Raw genomic sequence first — 20,201 nt, 5'->3', positions numbered from 1 at the left:
AAAATAAAATAACCATAATGAAAAATCCCAACATCTTCGATAGATGAGATGAGATGAGTCAAGGTACCACCAGATCCCTAAAGTACATCTCTCTTGCTCCCTCAAGTGCACTCAGAGCTGCGGAGAAGGCAGGCGAACCCGTTTGGTGGTGTGCCAAAGGCCCAGCGGCGAGCGGCTCAACGACTACAATTGCGACATCCTGGACAAGCCGCTGGACATGGAGCAGTGCAACCTGCAGCCCTGCGTAGGCTCCGCCTCCTGGCACCGCAGACCATGGAAGCCGGTACGATAGTGTTCCCTTCCCTGACAACCTTATCGGCCTTTTCGTCCGGTGGCGCGTCACCGCGAGTTGGGCCCGATGTGTATTTAGTCTAACGCTGCGGGGAGACTCAACTGAGGGTCGCTTATCACGTGTGCGCTCGTTGGCATGTGTTGCCCCCCCCCCCCCCCCCACACACACACACACACATCCCAAGCCCACCCAGTCGGGGCCCTGCAATGACATGGTGCTGATTAAAACAGAGAAACAAAAGAGCTAAAACACACAAAGACACACAATGGTGCTTTCTCTTAGGCGTTCATTACAAACACATGGATCTCTTTTTTTTTTTCCCCTCCCACTCAAGCTGGTGCTGTCCAGTAATGTTATATCTATGCTGTTCTCATTGCCTTCACCATGTATCCTGAGTACACAAGTGTATATTTGTGTATAAGAGTTAAAATTATGGCTTTTTATCAAACAGCGACAAGCGGCTGTTGTTGTATTTTGTGTAATGTATCTTTGTACAGGAAGTTTGGTTTTGTTTTCTCCCAAATAGCATATTATTCTTTTTTTTTTTGTGACTGATTATTTAAAAAAAAAAAAACATTTGCCGGTGCTCTTGCTCAGACCTCTTGTATCTCTTTAAAGTAAATACAGTGTTGTACAGAGGAACTTATTTCCTTTTTTTTTTTTTTTGCAGTTTGTGAATGGGTGCATGGAGCATTTTTTTTTTTTTTTTTTTTAACTTCACTTTACTCCAGTCAGTACATTTTGTAAGCAATGTTCGCACCATGCAATGAAAGATACATGCTGGAAATCAATAGTATATTTAAAAAAAAAAAAAGCATAAAAACATTTCACAAAAAAATGGTCAGTTCTCAGGAAGGATGTGCACGTGAAAGAACTAAATGCGCAACAGTGGACAGATAAAGGCAACCCGCCCCGTTTATTACAGTTTATCGAAAGATGAGACCAAATAAATCAACTATTAAAGAGGACTCGGCACACCCCTGCCACCATTTAAAATACATTTGGTATAGCACACATGCAGTTCTGGTGTTCTAGTTGGCTTTTTATGCCAATGATTCTTTTTTCTACCAGAAGCCTTCAGGTTTTGTGGTAAGACTGATGCTGCTGTTGCAATTGAAGAATGAATTGGATTGTTTTATTTTGAACACAGCCACATCCCCAATTTTACAAAATGGTGCATACTTGTGCGACACATGATCTTAGTTGTTTGTTTTTCCTTTTTAAAAACATTCCTTTGAAAAAAAAAATTCAATTTTGATCTCGGGTTTTTTTTTGTGGCACAAAATCCTGGCATTTGAACAGGGGTGTGTAGTATTCGGCCTTACTGATAAAGGGATACGCCACCCAAACAATGACTAGCATCTAAATATTTGGATTTTACTTGAAAGTTAACATAATTTGAATGTTATCCGAGAAAACCACCGTCAAAACCAATTATTGTGTTGCGGCTGTCCTGTCTCTGAATGAAGCGTCGTCGAAATCAGCGTCGCCACACACAAATACCTCCTCCCCATTATTTGTTTTTTTCTGTTTATCCGTATCACCCATTTTTGGCGAGTTTTGATTTTGATGTTTATTTCTGAGAGATTCCCCCCCTGACTCATACAAGAATATTTATTTGCTTACAGTAGCTAATAGTAAATGTTGCAGCTTTAATGTTTTTCATCCCACTTAAAAGTCTTTGTCTACATTTAATGCACACGGGGCAGTTATTTGAACCTACAACTCAAAAGTCACGAGACAATACAAGACAAAAACAAGACATCCATAGATATGCACCACAAATTGTCCATCATAGCGCATATCAATTTTTGGAGCCACCATGAAAGGGGAAAAAAATTGAAATGGACAATAATGCCCTTTTAATATTACAAGCCATTTTATTACTTATAATAGTCGTAAAGTACCCATTTTAAGAGAACTAAAGATTGTAATTTTACTATCAATAGTTGCAAGTTTGCAAGAATAAAAGAATAAAATTTCAATGCCACAAGAAAAAAAAAGCCTTAATTTTATGAGAAGTTCAAGAGAAACATTGTAGTATTTTTTGAGAGAAATATTTATTTTTATATGACCGATGTTTCTTAATCTCTACTTTCAAAGTTTAAAAAGTATCGGCTCAATAAAAGAATTTTTACAATATTAAATTCTCCGATTTAGAAGAATCAAATAGAAACAAATAGGAGAATAAAAGCAAAAAGTTGACAAGGAAAGCCATAACTCGGCGGGAGAGAGAAAAAAAAAGTTTCAATGCAGTTCAAAAATTGTCAGTTTTTTAAAAAAAGTCTTTCATATGATGAATATTTCATTGCCCAAATAGTATTTTTCATTCGATTTAAAATATAGTAATTCACTAAGCAAAATATGCATGTCATTGTATGTAATCACTTCTGAAATCTGACCCCCCAAACTTCTTGTTCTCCTTCAGTGGCTTTGATTTTAACTGTCACTCTTTTAAAAATGATGAGTTCCTTGACATTTCTATTTGTTGGCAACACTTGTCAGCATTCATCTCGACCCAACTTTGTTCTGACGAAGAACTGAACAGATTTGACACAATATCCGAACTAGGCGTCGCTACTGCGGCTTGACAATTAAAATTATAGACAAGAAACGACTTGTGATAAAGCATCGAAAAAGCTTCTCTACTTGCCCGTTTGTGTGCGCGCGTGCTTGAGTGTGTGTTCCTATTTACATTTCAATAAAAGCAAAGCATGACTCCAGCGCTGTGACATGCAGCTTTACAGGAAACATATCACGAGCGGTCGTAAAACGTGATGCGAAACTTGGTGACGAGCAGAAATTGGCAACGCTTAATTCAGATTGGCGCGTCGCAGATGCGTCAATCTGACAAGACAAACATCTCCTTACAACGTTGGCGTATTATATTTATGCATGTTTTACTTAATTGTTCCAAGATGCTATTTATTTCTTAGGACATATACACAAATATATATATTTGAGTCAGCTGCTTCCCCTTTGTTCAATTGATTAAAGAACCCAAACTGTGACACTTGTCATTTCTCCATGCTCACAACATATTCCACATGTTAAAAGAAGGCTTCAATAAAAATAAAAATTAGATTAAATGAAAAAATCCGAGAACATACAACCGAGATGCCACATCATGTATTTGAAGCAGTTTATTCAACAGATACAAATATACAATATTCATGCATTCAATCCACCAAAACAACAGCAACATAATCAATCCTATAGCTGTTTTGTGCACTTTAATGAAGCAGTATTCATTAATTGAAAGTTGAATTATAATCATGAATGATATTGCAAAAAAAAACCTATTGGAATGTTTATTGTTACCTACTCTCATTGCTTACTATCCTAAATGACTATCTAGCTCGCTAGCTAGCGGTCTATCTAGCTAGCTATCCTGCTAGCGATCAATCTCGCTCGCTCTCCGGTGATCAAGCAAGGTAGCTAGAATTCTCTCTTTAAATCTGTCTAGCTAGCGAGCTAGCTAGGGATCTATCTATCTATCTATCTATTTATCTTAATACAATTTTTCATATTTTTGAAACCAAGAGCAAAGCAGCTCAACAGAAGTTTCCATACTGAAATATATTTAGTTTTAGTTAAGAGATCAATAAAACCAATCATCGAAACGTCGACAAATGATAAAAAAGAACACCCCATTTATCAGAATAGTAGATACAGAACACTATATAGCAGAAAAAGATATATTCTTGGGAAGAATATCATTAAATGCTTGCATCCATATTACTGTTCCTTTCCTTCCTTTATTAGGTCATAGCGTCGTTTTTGAAGTAGCCTTACCTTGCATGGGAGCCTTTTTTGTTTATTCTTCTCACCGTGCTGTTTGTTACCTGTTATTACTTAAACGCAATTGCAGCCATCTGCAATTATTAGTATTATAATGAATGATAGACTTTCAATATGGCAGTGTGGTTTGTAATCACATTTTCTTGCACTACTCCATTAAGGGAATCATCTTATGTTTTGATAGTGCCCATAAATCGACGCCAGGCTTTATTTCAAATGATTTTTTTGCTCACCCTAATTGGGTGTGACAGCTTTGGGCACTCGTGTTGTTCTCGCCATCAAATTTGTCCAAAAGAAAAGACACAAAGCAATTGGGTTATTTATTGCACAGACAATAGAAAAGCTAAATGTCATGAGCGTGAACCAACTTGGAAGCAATCGGCAGTGTGTGTAGTGTAGGGCTTCCACGTGGGATCAATTGGCCAGGAAAATATCAATTTCAGTCATTTCGGGCTTGCTGGCTTCTAATAAAAACAGATCGCTTCCTGCTGAGCTGCGTTTCCATGGACGGACTCACGGTAACTGAACTCATCCCAAATGAAATCCACATGCACAACGTTGACATATTTGACTTTAGCCTGAGGGTAGATGGAGCATGCCGCAAACCTGTCACACACACACTCACGCACACACACGTACACACCAGCGAAGTCCATTGCTCGTGACATCGCAGGGCTCATGTTTCCTTCTCCTCTCGCCGTCCTTTTGCTTGTTTAATGTATTGTAGAGCTTTCATTTCAATCTGGGGGTGGGCAACCGTCGTCCATTTTTCACTTTTGCTCATTTGAATGGAAGTGAACTTGTGCCCTTACTGTCATTGTTTGGTTTACAAAATTGGGGTGAGCTGGAGCCAATACCAGAAAGGTGAAGGAGGTACACCCTGGACGATTCGCCAGCTAATCACATACAGACAAACAAACATTCACACTTAGCCTTCACACCTATGGAAAATTCAATGCAAGGGTTCTTAATTTGGGTGCTCAGGCCCTGTAATGTCCCAATGGTATGCCCCAATTTTTTTTTTCTTAATGAGAGATGGCATTTACTTTGTGCGTTTTTCAAGCAAGGTTAGTAGCAAAAATTAACGAAACAACGAAATGTAATTAATTAATTAAAATTAAAATGGACAAAACAACATGAAATAAAAACAGATCTTAAAATGCAAAAACTAACTGAAATTACACCTCCCTTTTAGGAAACTACAACTAGCTACAACTCAATTCAAAATGACAGGCATTGCTGATGAATGAGAGGAGGCAGGGCATGAACCTCCTTCCGGGTTTCGGGTTCTCCTGATGGAACAAGAGAGGGTCCACAGCCCCTCTTTGACCAAGGTCCCAAATGGGCTGCTCTTCTTCAACGTCCGCCGTCACCTTTTAAACCTGCGACTGCGCTTCATAAGCGTACAAACTCACGCGTCAGACTCTGCGGAGCTCGCATCCGGTCTTGTTCGAGCCTATCCATGCTTGCAAGTAGATGGGCGGGGGTCTTGGGACTGGTACTACATTTTTCTGAACTATCTCATGGCGACCAACTCATGCCCGTAGCGGCGATTGCGCTTCATAAGCGTACAAACTCGCGCGTCAGACTCTGCGGAGCTCGCATCCGGTCTTGTTCGAGCCTGTCCATGCTTGCAAGTAGATGGGCGGGGGTCTTGGGACTGGCACTACATTTTTCTGAACTATCTCATGGCGACCAACTCATGCCCGTAACGGCTCGCTGAAAATCATAGCTCGGTACATACCTTAGTTTTAAGTTCACAGTTCACTTTCCGGACCGTAGGGGAACATATGTTTTCTGTTAACAGGAACAAATTTAGTGACATTTAAAATGAAACACAACATAATGCAACCCGCTACCTGTGAATTCGCCAATATATGAAAGGAGAATTACCATTTTTTTAGAGGTGTGACTATTAATCGATTAATCGACAACTAATCGAGTGCCAAATTAATTGATGAATCATTTAGATGCCCCTTTGTCATGTAAAATAGTCCAAATGCTTCGAATTTCAGATTCTCAACAGTAAATATTATTGAATTTCTCTAGCGACGTGATTATCTTTGTATCCAATCAAAATAAAACATTTGATTTTACTTTGGAAAGAAATGATAACATTATTATATTATATTTTCTGACAGAAAACCAGTCACCGAAAGTGATGGAAATTTCAACGTGTTTTTCTTTCCAATTTTTTTTTTCAATTTCTCGACATAATAATTGACAGATTATTCTGTTTATGCTACAACTTTGATCAGGCGGAATCTATCTTTTCAAACATGCTCCTACGATATTCTTCCATTCTTCCAAAAGATGGCGATCGTTATTTCAGAGAGCGTTCGATATGCAAATCATCTTCCCCGTGAAAATCAAGCAAAAATTCTGAAAGTGAGGTAACGCTAACAGTAAACTAATACCACTTTTCATTCATGGTCAAAGTACATTTGGTAAAGAGTCGAACAGTTGAAAATGACTGAATGATGAGAGGAAAAAAAGTGTTAGAAGTCCTTATACCGAAAAATTCACCTCATTTATCACCTTCATCTTCATTCGCTGCACACACACACACACACACACACAAAAAGCAGCCCTTCAGTTTAAAAATCAAGATGAAAAAGCTTGTGGGTATGCATAACTGAGCAACGCTTAGGCCTGAATGAAGACTTCCATCCACCGGGAGGCCGAAAAAAGCTGTAAAAGGAAGACAGTTGGAATAGTTAAAGCGCGGAAATAAACATTCTCGAGGTGTGCTGTCCCGCTATTGCACCAGTTTGTTTTTTTTGTGTCCATATCTTGAAGGTTTTCTAAGATCCGCTGCCTGAGTGGAAACACAGCTGGCTAGCGTTTAAGAAGGAGGAGGAAATGCAGCTTTTTTTATTTTTTATTTTTTTGTCGACGTCAAAGGTCAACCACTTTGTGTCGTTACCGCCAAACTCCATCTCTACATGAGACATATCCTATTTTGCGCAAGGATCCTTCGTTTACGTTTGTGTCGCATAGCCGTAAGGTGGGGAGGGGGTGGCGGGAAGCCCTTCGTGGAATGTTTAGTCCGGAACTGCGCTGTTTTGGCATTTCACTTTGACTTATGGCCGCTTGGCGTATGTCCTTCTGAGTGTTGTTGGCTGAAAAAGGAAACGGATTGAAAAAAATTGTACAACGCGGACTTGGACCGCAGTTCCTTGAAAGCAGCATCGTAGTCAAAGGGGTGGAAAAACCACAGACGACGTTGATAGAAACGACATTGGACTTGGACAGAACATGAGAAAACGTGACCGTCACATCTGAAAGTGATCAGCGCGTTTGTGTGGGAAGCAAGGCTAAAAAGCGTGTGTGTTTCACTTGCGCTTTGCTCCATACCATGTCCCAACTATGTCAGGATTTCACCTTATTTTGCTTCCAACACATCTGGCCGCAGAACACATCAAATGCCTCTCGACGTTTCCCGTGACAACATTCCTACCAGCTGCTTCCCCCGTCCGGTGTTGTTTTGACTTGTGCCTTTTTGCGAGCTCCTTGCAAACGTGATCGGGATGTTCTGTGACTCTTCATCGTCCTCCCTCGCATCCCCGTCGGGTTTTATCGAGCCCAGGCGTGCTTGTACTGGTAGAAAACAAAAACAGACACCGGGTGGTTTGAATCGCTCTTCTCTTTTGATTCGGAGGACACGGCAGGCATGATGTATTAACCAGATACAGTGGCATCTCGAACGTGGGGTACGTAGATACAAGTTTAACCCTTTCATGCACCCTGTAACTGGATAACATAAGTTGTCCACTGGAGTGACCGCCGACCCTCAAAGGGTTCAATTCCAGACCCAATCACAGTTGGTGTAACCCCGATCCTCTTTTAAAAAATAGTTTTATCCTTCCCATAATCTTTTATTAAGACGTGACTTTCCGCTTTTCCCTGTCAAGGGTCTCAGAGCAAGTCACTCGCATGTTTGTTTTTGCGCCGGATGTCGTTCCTGATGTAAACCACCCGCTTTTTCGCTACGTTTGGGACCGGCAGTGGTTGGGAATTGGTGCACTGACTTAAAAAACGGTGTCGTCTGCGTGATACTGAGCAGCCGATCACATTTCATCATCACCACCATTTGAGATGTTAACACCTTGAGGCCTTTTTACATAGTCAGGCACACATGCCTTTGGTGTAAAAAAATAAAATAAAATTGGAGCATCTTCATTTTCTTGCCGGGGCAAGTTTAGATTACTGTTTTGGGGAAGTTGACGCCGCGCTGAATTGGACCAGGGGCTTTTTTTTTTTTTTGCACACCCCGACATGCTTTGGAGTAGGTCTAAGTTGTGACGCAGGTGGTATATCACAATTTTGGTGAATTTGTTTGAGATGCAGGCAGACGGATCAAGCGCTTCGGGCACATATGTGATGGATGTGATCATATTTCATTCATAAGTAAAACAATATCGTGCATCTGAATCATTGTAGAAATCAAATGATTAAACACAATATTTTTAATATCGTCTTGAGTATATTTTTTAAAATCACTGCGACATAGCTCTTGGCAGGATATGATCAATGGAATATGGAAGTCGGTCTCCAAATGCCTACTTGACAGCGGCCAACTTTACAATACATAATCAGCAAGTGGAGATCTTGCAGTTCTCTATGTGGGTACTTTGCGCGTGCTGGTACGGACTCCAATCGGTGTTTTATGCTTCTGTCATGTAGATCGCGTGCCTCTCCTGCGCCGAGTTAAAAGTGAATGAAGGAAGCTGCTTTGATTGTCCAGGAATCAAGTCGCCTCTGTTCGCTCCCACAGTGGCGCAAACCCATTTCTAACTGCACTCTGCTGTGAAAATACCGAAAGAAAGAAAACTCCACTCATGTGCACAGTTAGACTTCACTTTGCACTAGGCTTTCGCCAGCATGGCTCCAAATGTTTAACCAGTCTGTGATTCAAACTTAATGGGGAAAAAAGTCTGCTCGTTTATGCTAACACATCATGCGAAACACCATATTCCACGAACATGAATTAGCAAAACTTTTGGCAAATTCCAAGCCTTGAAAACAACGGCTTCTTTAACACACATGACGGAACAATGCATACAAACAGAGCAGAATTAAAAGTTCCCCCACGTCGTGCCCTTGACAAGACTTCAATGAGATTCCGACTCGAGACGCTCTCCCTCTCAGTCTAAACACGCATGTTGCCCAAGGTTAGCTCACTTTTCGAAAAATGTGTTCACCATTACTCTCGAGTCACCATCGTGATTGACACGTTCCCTTGACACTCACCTTTTCAGCAGTCGCCGGCTCTCCTAAAAGCCCCGACTAATGATAGCATGCCATAGAAGGCAAGCCGTTAGTCTACAAAGCAGACAAACCATCAGATCCCAATACAAAGATAACCGTCTGCTGTCTTTTGAAGATAAACGTGTTGGAATGTGAAATTTGACGAGAAAGATTCTGTTTTTAACCACAACTTTGTGGTCATAAGCAGAGGGGAAAAAAATAAAGCACCCCCAAAAATTCCACTCTCGCAACAATGTGGCGTGCTAACTATACTAAGTAGAGAAAAGAAATAAAAATATCTGTCTTATACAACATGTATTTTTTTTTCTTTTTTTTTTCAACAATTTTTTTGGAGGTCGGGGGGTAAAATCTAGATAACCAACCTCAAACAGTTGAACCCATGCCAGTAATGTTTTAAAATTAATCACATAATTTTCAGTTTATCTGGTTTAAAAACAATATAGGACAGTCCAGTTACTGAGTGCCATCACTTTCCATTTGTTTGGTTTCTAAGAGGCGTGGAAAACAGGGGCGGAGCCAGAAAATTTTCAGTGGGGTGGCACAATATAGTTGCGTCATTCTTTTTCCTACCTTCTCCAGTTAGGCTTTCGTGAAATAAAATTAAATAAAATCCCACTTTCATTTGTATACTAATCTCATCCAGACTGTTGATGCGAATAATAAACAGTTACTTCTCCGCCATGTTGTCTGCTCGCTATGGTGCGAAAATAATGACTTTGATTGTAGCCATTGAGGGCCATGGCCACCACTGTCCACCCTTTAGCTCCGCCCCTGGCGGAATGCTTTCTCATGCTTCTGATCGACTTACCTGAAGGCAGAAAATGAGTGGACGGGCTCATCTTTCAGTTGTCAGTCCTGCACAAAGATGTTGTCCCCCCCCCCCCCCCTCCCGCAAAAAGAAGAAGACAACCATGAATGTTAAACGAGGCCGTAACAAACAACTCTCGATTAACTCTTATCTGTCTGGTTTGGCATTCAATTAAGTGATTTGCTGGGAGAACTGCACAACTGTCAAATGTGGAATGTCACTCTGGATCGACTTAAAGCGACTAATTCCCATCTTCTCGCTCCATTATGGAGGAGAATAGCCGTTTTCCTTGGCTGCTACTCTGCTCGTTTTTGCACGGCGGATGAGTGATTCCGCTTTAATCCCCGCGTGAATCGTTTCTCCCCATCCCCGGATTACAACAGATTTAAAGCGACTAATCATGTGAAATTAATGGCCGCGACAACGTGGGAGGGCAAAAAGTATGTCAAGAGTGTTTCCCACATTTTTTTTTTTTTGTACTTTTCTCACGCATTAGTAGTGACATTTAAGACTTATTTTCATGTAAATTACAATTTCAACAGTGGCGGCAGAGTCCCGCTGTCTGTTGAGACATTGTGTTAGTAAGTAGAAATTGTGAAAGGGCGCCCTACCTGAGTGGGTGCTCTTGGGTCCTAAAGGTCAGCTGTTTATTGTCTGCCCCCCCCCCCCTATTTTATTTTATTTTTTATTTTTTTTGTCTGAGAGTTTGAAGCGCTCCTGCGGTCCACTACACTTCACTGCACTATGTTGTGTTGTGCCAGCTCTCTGTGATGCACTAATGGCTGACATATGATGCGAGGGAGGAGCACATAGAGCCTTCTTTACCTCCTCCCCAACACGCACACACACACACACACACACTCCTCCCCCTCCGCCTGCCATTAAAATGCAGATAAAGTTCAGCCATGGGAGCGGAGCCCGTATGGCTGCGATTTTCTTTCTTCCTTCCCTCTTTTTACGGCACCGAGGAGGGGCCTGCTCTTCTCTCTCCACCCCCCAACCCCCCTCCCTCCACCCGCCTTCCACAAAAAGCAGTCTGAGGTGGTGGAGGGGAGTTATCTTTTTGTGTGTGTGCGTGCAACAGGGTATGCGAATCCATCAGCTTTGATGTCGTGCGTCAACTGAGGCTGCCCTGTGTTTAAAATACCTCGGTAATTACAATGTGTGTGATGCATGTGTACACAGTGTCACCCGTTCATGTCGCACTCACAGGGCGGCTTGTTTGGAAGCGTACTCAAAACCAAAGGTGACAAAAGTACTCGCACTGTGATTTAAAAAAAAATAGACGACAGTTGAAAAAAGAAAAGAAAAAGACTGGTCGAAGTATAAATACTGATTCAAATCCTTTAAAACCAAGTCGTGCAAGCGTCCGCTGTGGTGGACAAGCCGAAAGTTGCAACGATTTCAGTGAAAGTTGTGAAAGTAATTTCATGTGCTTGCGTTTATGATTTTGTTCTTTCGATCACAACCCTCTGATAGTCATCACGTACACCCCAGAGCAGTCTCTCACCTGTTACCTTGTTACGCAAGTAAAGCACCTTACTCATAATGGGGTGTTACTATTGCACTCAACGTTATTGGTTGAACGTTTTATTTTTTACAAGGCCACAGGATGGGAGACGATTGTTAGGGGGGCGGGGGGGTTCCCTTGGGCACTGCGTTTCTAGTAAATTGTTTCATTTATATTTTTATTGCAAAGCTCCCCTATGACTTGCATAGTGCTCGTAATAGGGAAATAAAAAGCTATCTGGTGTTGACTCTGTTGCCATCGCTTTGCTAATGTTGTGAACTAAGTAACACAAAAAATGCTAAATCAGTTTATAACGAAGGATAAAAAAAAATGTAGGCCATGGAATAATAATAATAATACATTTTATTTATAAGCGCATTTCAAGAGACTCAAGGACACTTTACAATAACAAAAAACACAAAACAATACGGGTTGAGCAGCAGCAGCCAAACGCTCCAGCGTTCACTCAACCCGGAAGTCAGAAAGAAACCACAAGGGGAGTGAGAGGGGGAAAAAAAAACCCACGCTCGAACTATCCTCATTTTGAGGATAATTTGAGTTAGGCAAAAAACTCCCGCACAAGCATATGACAGTTACAACAGGTCACAAGACATAAGCAATGAAGGCGGTGATACAAGGGAGTGTATGCGCGAGTGATTGTCTGGTTGTGTGTGCGTGTCAGGCCACAGCTGAATGGGAATATCTTGCTTCTCTGTATTTGGTGCATCGTTACTGTTCATGCGCGCGACCTTATAAGAGCCCAAGATCTCAATCAATCAAGACCGTAGTTGACATTGTGTCACCATCCATGGTTGAAAAACGGAACAAGCCTTTTTTTTTGGTGGGGGCAGGCAACATAAGGGGAAGAAAGTAACAATTTCTTGATTCGGATGCAGGAAAAAATAAAAAGTTGTCCGAAAAACGAATACTCAAGTCTAGTACAAAATAGGAACTCGGGCCCTTGAGAGCCACGATCCTGCAGTCACGATCAACTCCTCAGCAAGCTTTGCGAGAGCCTTATAGCGTCTCCCGATCATCTGAATCGGTTCTGTTGACAGAGGGAAATATCGAAAACATGCAAGATGGCCGCCAGAGTTCCTATTTGTACTTTATTTGAGTACTGGCAGAGGTTTGACACCTGTGGCATTCGAGTCCCGACCATGCCAACCCGTATGGGTTCAGTTCCCGCTCAGCGATGGTGTGAATGTGAATGGTCGCGATTGTCTCTGTGCGCTCCGATTGCCCAACAACCAATCCGGGGCGCCGTCTGCCTTTCGCTTGAAGTCGGCCGGAATGGGCTCCAGCTCCCCGCAAGCAAGATAAGCCGTGTAGAAAACGAATCGTGGTAGCACAGATGCAACTTGTCTTGTGTTGGATGTTACGCAACATTCTGAGATCATCATTAGGAGACAAAGCAATATTATGCGCATGATCTGGACCGGAAAATACACCAAGGCAAAATGGCCTTCGCCGTGTCTCTTGAACCCTGTTTTGTAAAGGGGCACCCGGCGTAGTCGTCGGGCAGAAAATAGCCGACATCCTAATTGTTGTCTGGGCTCACGAGGGGGAGGGGCGATGTGGGTTGGGGGGGCAGGGGCTCATCCGTCATCCCTGGCACGTTTTCGGGCTTTCATCGGCGTGTCTGCTTTGTAACCATTTTGGTCGTCACTCTCGCGTTCCTGAAGTTCTTCAGGATTCTTTTATTGGTACCAGATGAACGTCTCGCCGTACGTCCATGTTTGGCTCGGCCACGCTGTCGTTTACAGGAGCCTCCTACAAGTCATTTGTTTTGTTTACAGGTTAAATAGCCGGACGCATTCCACGGGTGTGAGTGTTCCATTTGGGTTGTTTAGCGGAGATGATGTGTTTGCAGCACGCTCGCTTGGCCGTGAAATGCAGCGAGGAAGCCCCGGCCACCAAAAACCGAGCATCCGTTCGTTTTTGGTCAAACGCCCGTATTGACCTCAATGATTTGGAATCGAGAATTATTCAGAGAATACAATAGAACTATCGTTTTGCCAAAATAGATTCCAGAAAAGTTGAATTAGGGCTACCGGATTATGGATCTTGCGGATTGTATTCATCTTGGGTGTACTTTTCATGGATTCTGCGGATTGATTCGATTTCTTTTTTTTCTTTTCCTTGCAGTGTTCGGTGACTTGTGGGCGAGGCATCAAGCAGCGGGAGATCACCTGCATTGACCAGAACCAAACCAAAATACAAGAGGAACACTGCGGTGCTCTTCCTCGCCCACGGACCGAGAAGGCCTGTCGGGCCCGCCGGTGCCCCACGTGGAAAGCCACCAGGTGGAGCACGGTATGGAGAATTACGCAATAATCCTCTTGGGTTTTTTTTTTTTTTTTTTGGCATGAAATCTTAACAGTTGCTATTAAAACTTAACACGCTATGTCACCGTCCCTCAGTTTAAAGAATAGGCGAGAGGTTTTCAGGCAGGTTGCCCGACTGGATTGGCGGATTGGTAGCATCGGACGTGGAACAACATGAAAACGAACACGGTGTCAGTTCTCAAATCAGGATGAAATACGATGAAGCATCCAACCGTGTTTTGAAAAGCACATCGAAAATTGCGTCGCTTCGCTTGCCACGAGAGCTAAAACAATTCGAGTTTTTTTTTTCTGCAGCTTGGGTTTCGGTTTGGTCCAAAATTGAGGACTCGTGTGCTCATTGTGTGAATAATATGTCAGCGGAATAGATCGACCGGTTGTAATGAGGCGCACGTATGGCTCGCGTGACGTAATAGCCATTTTAAAAGTCGTTTGACCTTTAAAAAAATTGAGATTGAAGTTATGGGGAACGTTTTTTTTTTTTTTTTTTGGTCACCTGTGTGATCCTTTTCCCGTATAAATCTCGACACGGCAAGCGCTTTCTACCAGTGCTTCTGCCTTTGGGGGCGAAAGGATTTCAAACAGCCAAAAAGGTACACGAATCTGTCCCCGTTGACCTTTTTTTTATTTATTTTTTTATTTTTTGGGGGAGGAGATCACAAGTGTCATAGCAGCCTGAACAAGAATGCTGTGTCACGGGTTTATCTTCCAAGAACAAGTAAACACAGTGACGGCCCATAGACAGAATGCATGTGGGCTATTTTTCTCCCCACCTCATCACGCACACGTTAAAGGCTCCACAAAGATCCCCCCCACCCCTTCTAGTCAAATAACTGAAATCCCCAAAGATCCATTTACGCCCTCCACTCCCCACGCTTTATGGGTCTCCTCCTCCTCCTCTTTTTTTTTTTTTTTTTTTCAATGTCGTGTCGTTCTGGAAGCAATCATCATCCTCTGAAAACCACCGCCGAGCATGAAATCACGAGCATGCGGACGTACGTAGGCGATAGTTCTGGATCTTCGAGTCTATGCATGTGGCCTCCTTTGAAACCCGCGCACCAACCGGTCGTCCTCTCGATGACCTCTCTTGAAAGCGGTGGCATGATGATCCGATCCTTCAACTCTGTGTTTACTGGATTTGTTCCGCTCAGCCAACGGTCTGTTGTTCATTTTAGATGGCCGATAGGGGAACAATAACAGCATTTCTGTATCAACCCGTTCCACTGTTATCGTGATTAGTGTGGAACTAGGCGAGGGACATTAAGAACTCATTGGAACGTGTTGGCTCACTATTTGGCAAGTTCAAGCTAATGCTGCTATGTGGCAGTTGAACCATGTGACGTCTCCCAGCCAATCAGTGAAGCCAGGTGCTAATTGTTACGAAGGAGAAAAAAAATTACATGTAATAAAGTAAATCCTCGCTAATCCACGGGCTAGGGAAAGAGCCGCACCCTCTCAAAAATGTTTTTGATTGTCTGTATTGCTCGTTGCAACTCTTAACTACAAAGCAAACACACAAAACTGTTTGTCATTTCAAATCTGGGTTTTGAAATAGTAAAATAGCGCATGTGTACATGTGGCGGAAACTCTCCGTATCTTCCCCTAACAACCCAGGCTAATCTCCTCAATGACATGCCAAGAGAAGACAGGACTGCGGGAATATGTTGACTCGGCAAGATGAAAAGAGGCAGCAAACACAAAACAATGAACCGACAAAGACGGGAAAGAAACCGGAAAAGTAAATCCAAGCCAACTCGCGGGACAATGAGGAACACTTGGAGAAGACACGAGTGGACGAGGGAGCTGATCTGAAGAGAGAAGGGACCAGGTTGATGAGCACAAGCGGCAACAAAAGACCGAACGGACAGGAACCTGAAACAAATCGAAAGAAAAACACCGATTGGGGCAATTTCAACATACTACTCTGACACTTATTTGACACTCCTATCAGTCATGACTAAGGCGCCATTTTGTGGAATTTCAGTTTTTCTCTCTTTTGCTTGGACAGTATTGAATGTAATCCTCGGAGGCCCTCAGTATGAAGGTACGCATTTTAAAGAACGTGTACGGCTCCGCAAGCTGCGACCGACTGTTTTTGTAGACGGGCGTATAGCTCAGGAGCTTGCAAGCAAGTGAGAGAAATACAAACCCTCATAAGAAATGTGATAATCCTCGCCAATGTTTCATTTGACATCTCTCTTGTTTTTGGGCCGTGATTCATGTCAGTTCATTTGGTGCAACTGCTCTCCGAGGGGTGATTGTATCTGTGTTAACTGCAGACTAACGAGCAGATCTAACCTGATGCAGGTGTTAGTTTTGGGCAGTTGACATTTACGGGGGCAAGTCTGTATTTTTTTTCCTCCTCTGCTTGGTCTAAAAAAAAATGTCGCTGTTACTGACCACAACCATTTCTTTCTTAATTCATTTTAGTCTCTCTTAAAGCCAAAAAGTTGCCATTTGATACACCTTGAAAATCAAGCAACCGAATGAACATCCTCTGAGATTGCTGCTTCCAGATTTTTGGGCAGGGGTTGTAGAAATATTCCATGGCCAGACTTTGACAATCTGACGCATAATTTTTGTTTGTTTGTTTGGTGTTTTTGCTCGTCAGTGCTCGGTCACATGCGGAGTGGGACTCCAGAGCCGGGGTGTCTACTGCAGGCTCAAAGGCAGCGGAAAGGTCAGAGAAGATCTATGTGAGGCTCCATCACGGCCCGCCGTCATTCAGCGGTGCCAAGCTGCAAAATGCACCCATTACACTTGGGTCGCCGCCGCATGGAAAGAAGTGAGTAGGAATTGTTTTTTTGTCTTTGTGTATGGAATGATACAGCCTTCCATCGTGTTTCTGATTTTTTTTTTTTTTTAAACACAGCGCAGGCAAATCTGAATTTAGACTTGTGTGGCTTCGGTTTGCTACCGTGTTTGTGCCACAACATTCCAAGCATGTTAAGCTAGATGAGCGTTTTGTTTTGATGGATGTTTGAGTTTGTCTTTTCATTTCTTAGTTAGTTCTGAAGTTAGCTTGTTCCTCAGTTATCGGGATTATTTCTTACTTATTTAGTTAGCTAGCTAGCTACTCAGATTGTACAGTTGCCTGTTAGTTTATTGCTTCCTTAGTAAGGAGCATATTCTCTACGAGTGCCATTACCTTAGTTTTTCATATCTTCAACCAACATCCTTGTTCACTACCGCCTGCTGCTATGCAGATGTCGACATGTTCCATGGGATGTTGTTTTATTGCCTCTTTCTTTGTACCATTAAAGAGACAACCTGAAGGCTCGCTTTCTCTCTCTCACTGCTGATGCCTTCTCGGGTACACATCGTCGTTTTTTTTAACGACATACAAAGCAGACTGCCTTTTATTCCATTTCCACACTTGGCTGTAGTTCGAAGCTTAGCTTTTCATCCACCCTCGTAGCTGTCATGTGGCTTTGTCCTCCAATGGCAAGGCATAAAGCAGGATCACCATGCAAGGACTCTCAGACCTCTCAAGATGCCTGAGCACGTTTCCTTGAAAACCAGAAACGTTTTTCTTTTGTACCAGGAAGTCAGTCACAAAAAAAATCCTTCAGACATGGTGCTTAAATACCGAGACTGTAGTAGGTATGTGAACTCTGCAGGCAAAACATATTGTGAACCCTGCTATTCAACGGGTATTAGGACCAAGCCCTGCTGTGATTAGCAAAAATGTATGACTAATTGGACGACACCACCACCCCACACACAAAGTGGGTTTGTAATTGCCTATACATGCCACAAGATGACAGCAAAACACTTGAAACAGAGAGGATCATAAAGCATCAACACCTTAAATTATTCAACACAATCTTCATATGAGATTCATCAATAGTGTTAGGTAGCATACTAGCCCAGTAACTGGTGTGAAGCTACCCATGGGCAAACCAATATGCACACCAGCACTTTACGCAAATTCGTTTAATTTTTTTTCAACTTAAAAAATTCACGCACCTTTTGGCATTCACACACAACAACAAATGCTCGGGAATACAGGCAAACTTTATCAGCAAAGTCGACTCCACGGAGTATTTGTTGATGCATCAGGAGAACAGCGAAGCTGGACATCCCAGAAGCAAAAAGCACCTCATGAGTTAAACCGAACAACATCGATATTCTGTAACATGGCACCAAAGTAAGATTTTTATACGAAGGATATGTTTGAAAAAACAAATCTGCACAGTAGTGAAGCTGCGAATGTCCACGATCCATGAATTAGCAGGACTTTGCTGTTTATATATATTCAAAACCGGCGGACAGCGATTGCTTTTCACAATTTCATGTTTATGGTCATGTAAACTCTTTTAAAACATCACTTGTGCTGAGGGAAATCAGCTGATCTTTTTTTTTAAATATACGAGCACATATTATATCCTTAAATGGATCCAGCTGGTTGAGCTAAAGGCTGCTGTGAAGTCCCAACAGCGCCCCCTGCTCTGTCAGCCCGTCTCTCTCTCTCTCTCTCTCTCAGCACTCCTTCTGTTTACTTGCAGTGTAACGCCACCTGTGGAGGCGGCGTGAGGAGCAGGGAAGTGGACTGCATGGGCCCGTCGATGACGCCAGCACAGGCGGATTACTGCGAGCCGTCGTCCCGACCTCCGTCACGTCAGCCGTGCCAAAAAGCGCCATGTCGCCGCGTGTGGACCGCAGGGGACTGGTCGCAGGTTTGAAATTGAACACAGAAAGCACAGTGTGCTTCTCTACATGCCGCCACGGTCCAAAACACGCATGTTAGGTTGATTGCAGACTCTAAATTGTCCTACGGTGTGAATGTCAATGAGCATTTGTCAATCATGTGCACCCAGAAATAATATGGAGGAAGTCGGTGTTGCCACATCATGCTAACGACCTCTTCACTTACTGTCAACCTGTGTGGATCAGTGCTCGGCCAGCTGTGGAGTCGGCTACCAGCAGCGCGCGGTGGCCTGCTCCGCAACACCCACGTCTCAGGCCCCACATCTTTATGCCGCCCAATCGCCCGCCACCGGTACCCGCTGCCCAGAGCCCCGTCCTCAGAGCACCAAGCCGTGCCTCCTCAAAGACTGCCTGCAGGCCTCCTACTGGAAAGTCGGGCCTTGGAGCGAGGTGAGCAAGCTAAGAATGTCGGTGGGTTGTGTCGCAGGCAAGTTAGTTACTTAACATTCTTTACTACCTACTTGCTGACTTACAGTTGATAGTTTGTTGGTTCATCAGTTTCTTCCTTGTTGGTTAGTTTATTTAGTTGTTTTTTTAGCTAGCTATGTGCTCTACTTCTATTATTAGTGTTTTCGGCAGTTGGTTAGTTTGTCAATTTGTTGGTTTCTTACCTTATCTTAAATATTACTTTCTTAGTTACTTATTTACTCACTAAATGACATGCTCTACTATTAGTTTCCTTGGTTTGTTGCTTTGTCAGTTGGTTGGTTCTTATTTATTTAGTCACCTAGCTTCATGGGTAGCTCGCGAGTGTGTTTGTTAGTTTGTTTGTCAACTTATCATACTTATTTACAGTACTTAATTATCTACATGCTTTCCTAGGTGGCCAGTTTGCCCATCTGTAGCTCGGCTTTTTGGTTTCTTATCGATTCGTTTGTGAGTGAGGTTGTTGGTTTCTTTAGTTTCATGTTGATTTTTAGTTACTTGGATTGTTTGGTTCTCATTTTGATCCTTCAAGTTTTGTCACGTCTTCAATTTTTTTTATTTTTATAAATGTGTTTGTTTCTTAGCTATTTAGTTCATAATTTGTTAATCTATGCGGTTCCTCTTAATTTAATCCTCCTAATTTAATGGATTTCGACAACTTTGTAATGTTGGGCTGTACGCCATGTGCAGATGATGTCATTTCATAATTTTCATGAAATCAAAGTCAGACACGGTTACGATTATTGCCACATAAAGTTGCCACATACGCTGTGGGGGCTAATAAAGTCTGATTCTATTGTATTCTAGTTAATCACCAATAAATGTTTGGATTCCAGTGCTCTCAGACATGCGGGGCAGGAGTGATGGAGCGCAGCGTGGAGTGTGTGACCTCCAAAGGAGCAGCGTCCAAGCAGTGCCGTCCCTCAGAAAGACCAGAATCTCAAGCTGCGTGTCAAGATGGAGAATGTACGTAAAACATCCCCTCCACTCCCTCGCAGTCATGATACCAAATCGACGGTGTTGTGTATGTTAGCCAAC

The 20,201-nt window shown here is 42.7% G+C and overlaps 1 protein-coding gene and 1 long non-coding RNA gene across 3 annotated transcripts in view; one reads left to right on the top strand and one right to left on the bottom strand.

Annotated features, from left to right (window-relative positions):
- LOC147206696 (A disintegrin and metalloproteinase with thrombospondin motifs 20) overlaps window positions 1–20,201 on the top strand; it is a 94,291-nt gene that overhangs the window by 65,727 nt on the left and 8,363 nt on the right. The window contains exons 28-33 of the mRNA XM_086108209.1: window positions 107–283; window positions 13,831–13,998; window positions 16,639–16,812; window positions 18,536–18,706; window positions 18,924–19,127; window positions 20,000–20,129. Of these exons, the coding sequence (XP_085964335.1) occupies window positions 107–283; window positions 13,831–13,998; window positions 16,639–16,812; window positions 18,536–18,706; window positions 18,924–19,127; window positions 20,000–20,129 (1,024 nt within the window). The remainder of the gene's footprint in view (window positions 1–106; window positions 284–13,830; window positions 13,999–16,638; window positions 16,813–18,535; window positions 18,707–18,923; window positions 19,128–19,999; window positions 20,130–20,201) is intronic.
- On the bottom strand, window positions 3,421–11,030 carry LOC147206697 (uncharacterized). Of its 2 annotated transcripts, XR_015100598.1 has the most exons (3): window positions 10,784–11,030; window positions 10,173–10,219; window positions 3,421–7,693 (listed from the first exon to the last, which is right to left on the bottom strand). It is a non-coding gene; the product is annotated as an uncharacterized LOC147206697 (long non-coding RNA). The 2 variants fall into 2 exon arrangements; XR_015100597.1 differs by lacking the exon at window positions 10,784–11,030 and having other exon boundaries at window positions 10,173–10,773.

Source organism: Hippocampus guttulatus, chromosome 4 (assembly GCF_054856545.1).
Source record: "Hippocampus guttulatus isolate MCC_2025c chromosome 4, RoL_Hgut_1.0, whole genome shotgun sequence".
NCBI lineage: Eukaryota > Metazoa > Chordata > Actinopteri > Syngnathiformes > Syngnathidae > Hippocampus > Hippocampus guttulatus.
Note: the sequence above shows the minus strand (reverse complement) of the source record. Positions and strands in the feature narration are given on the sequence as shown.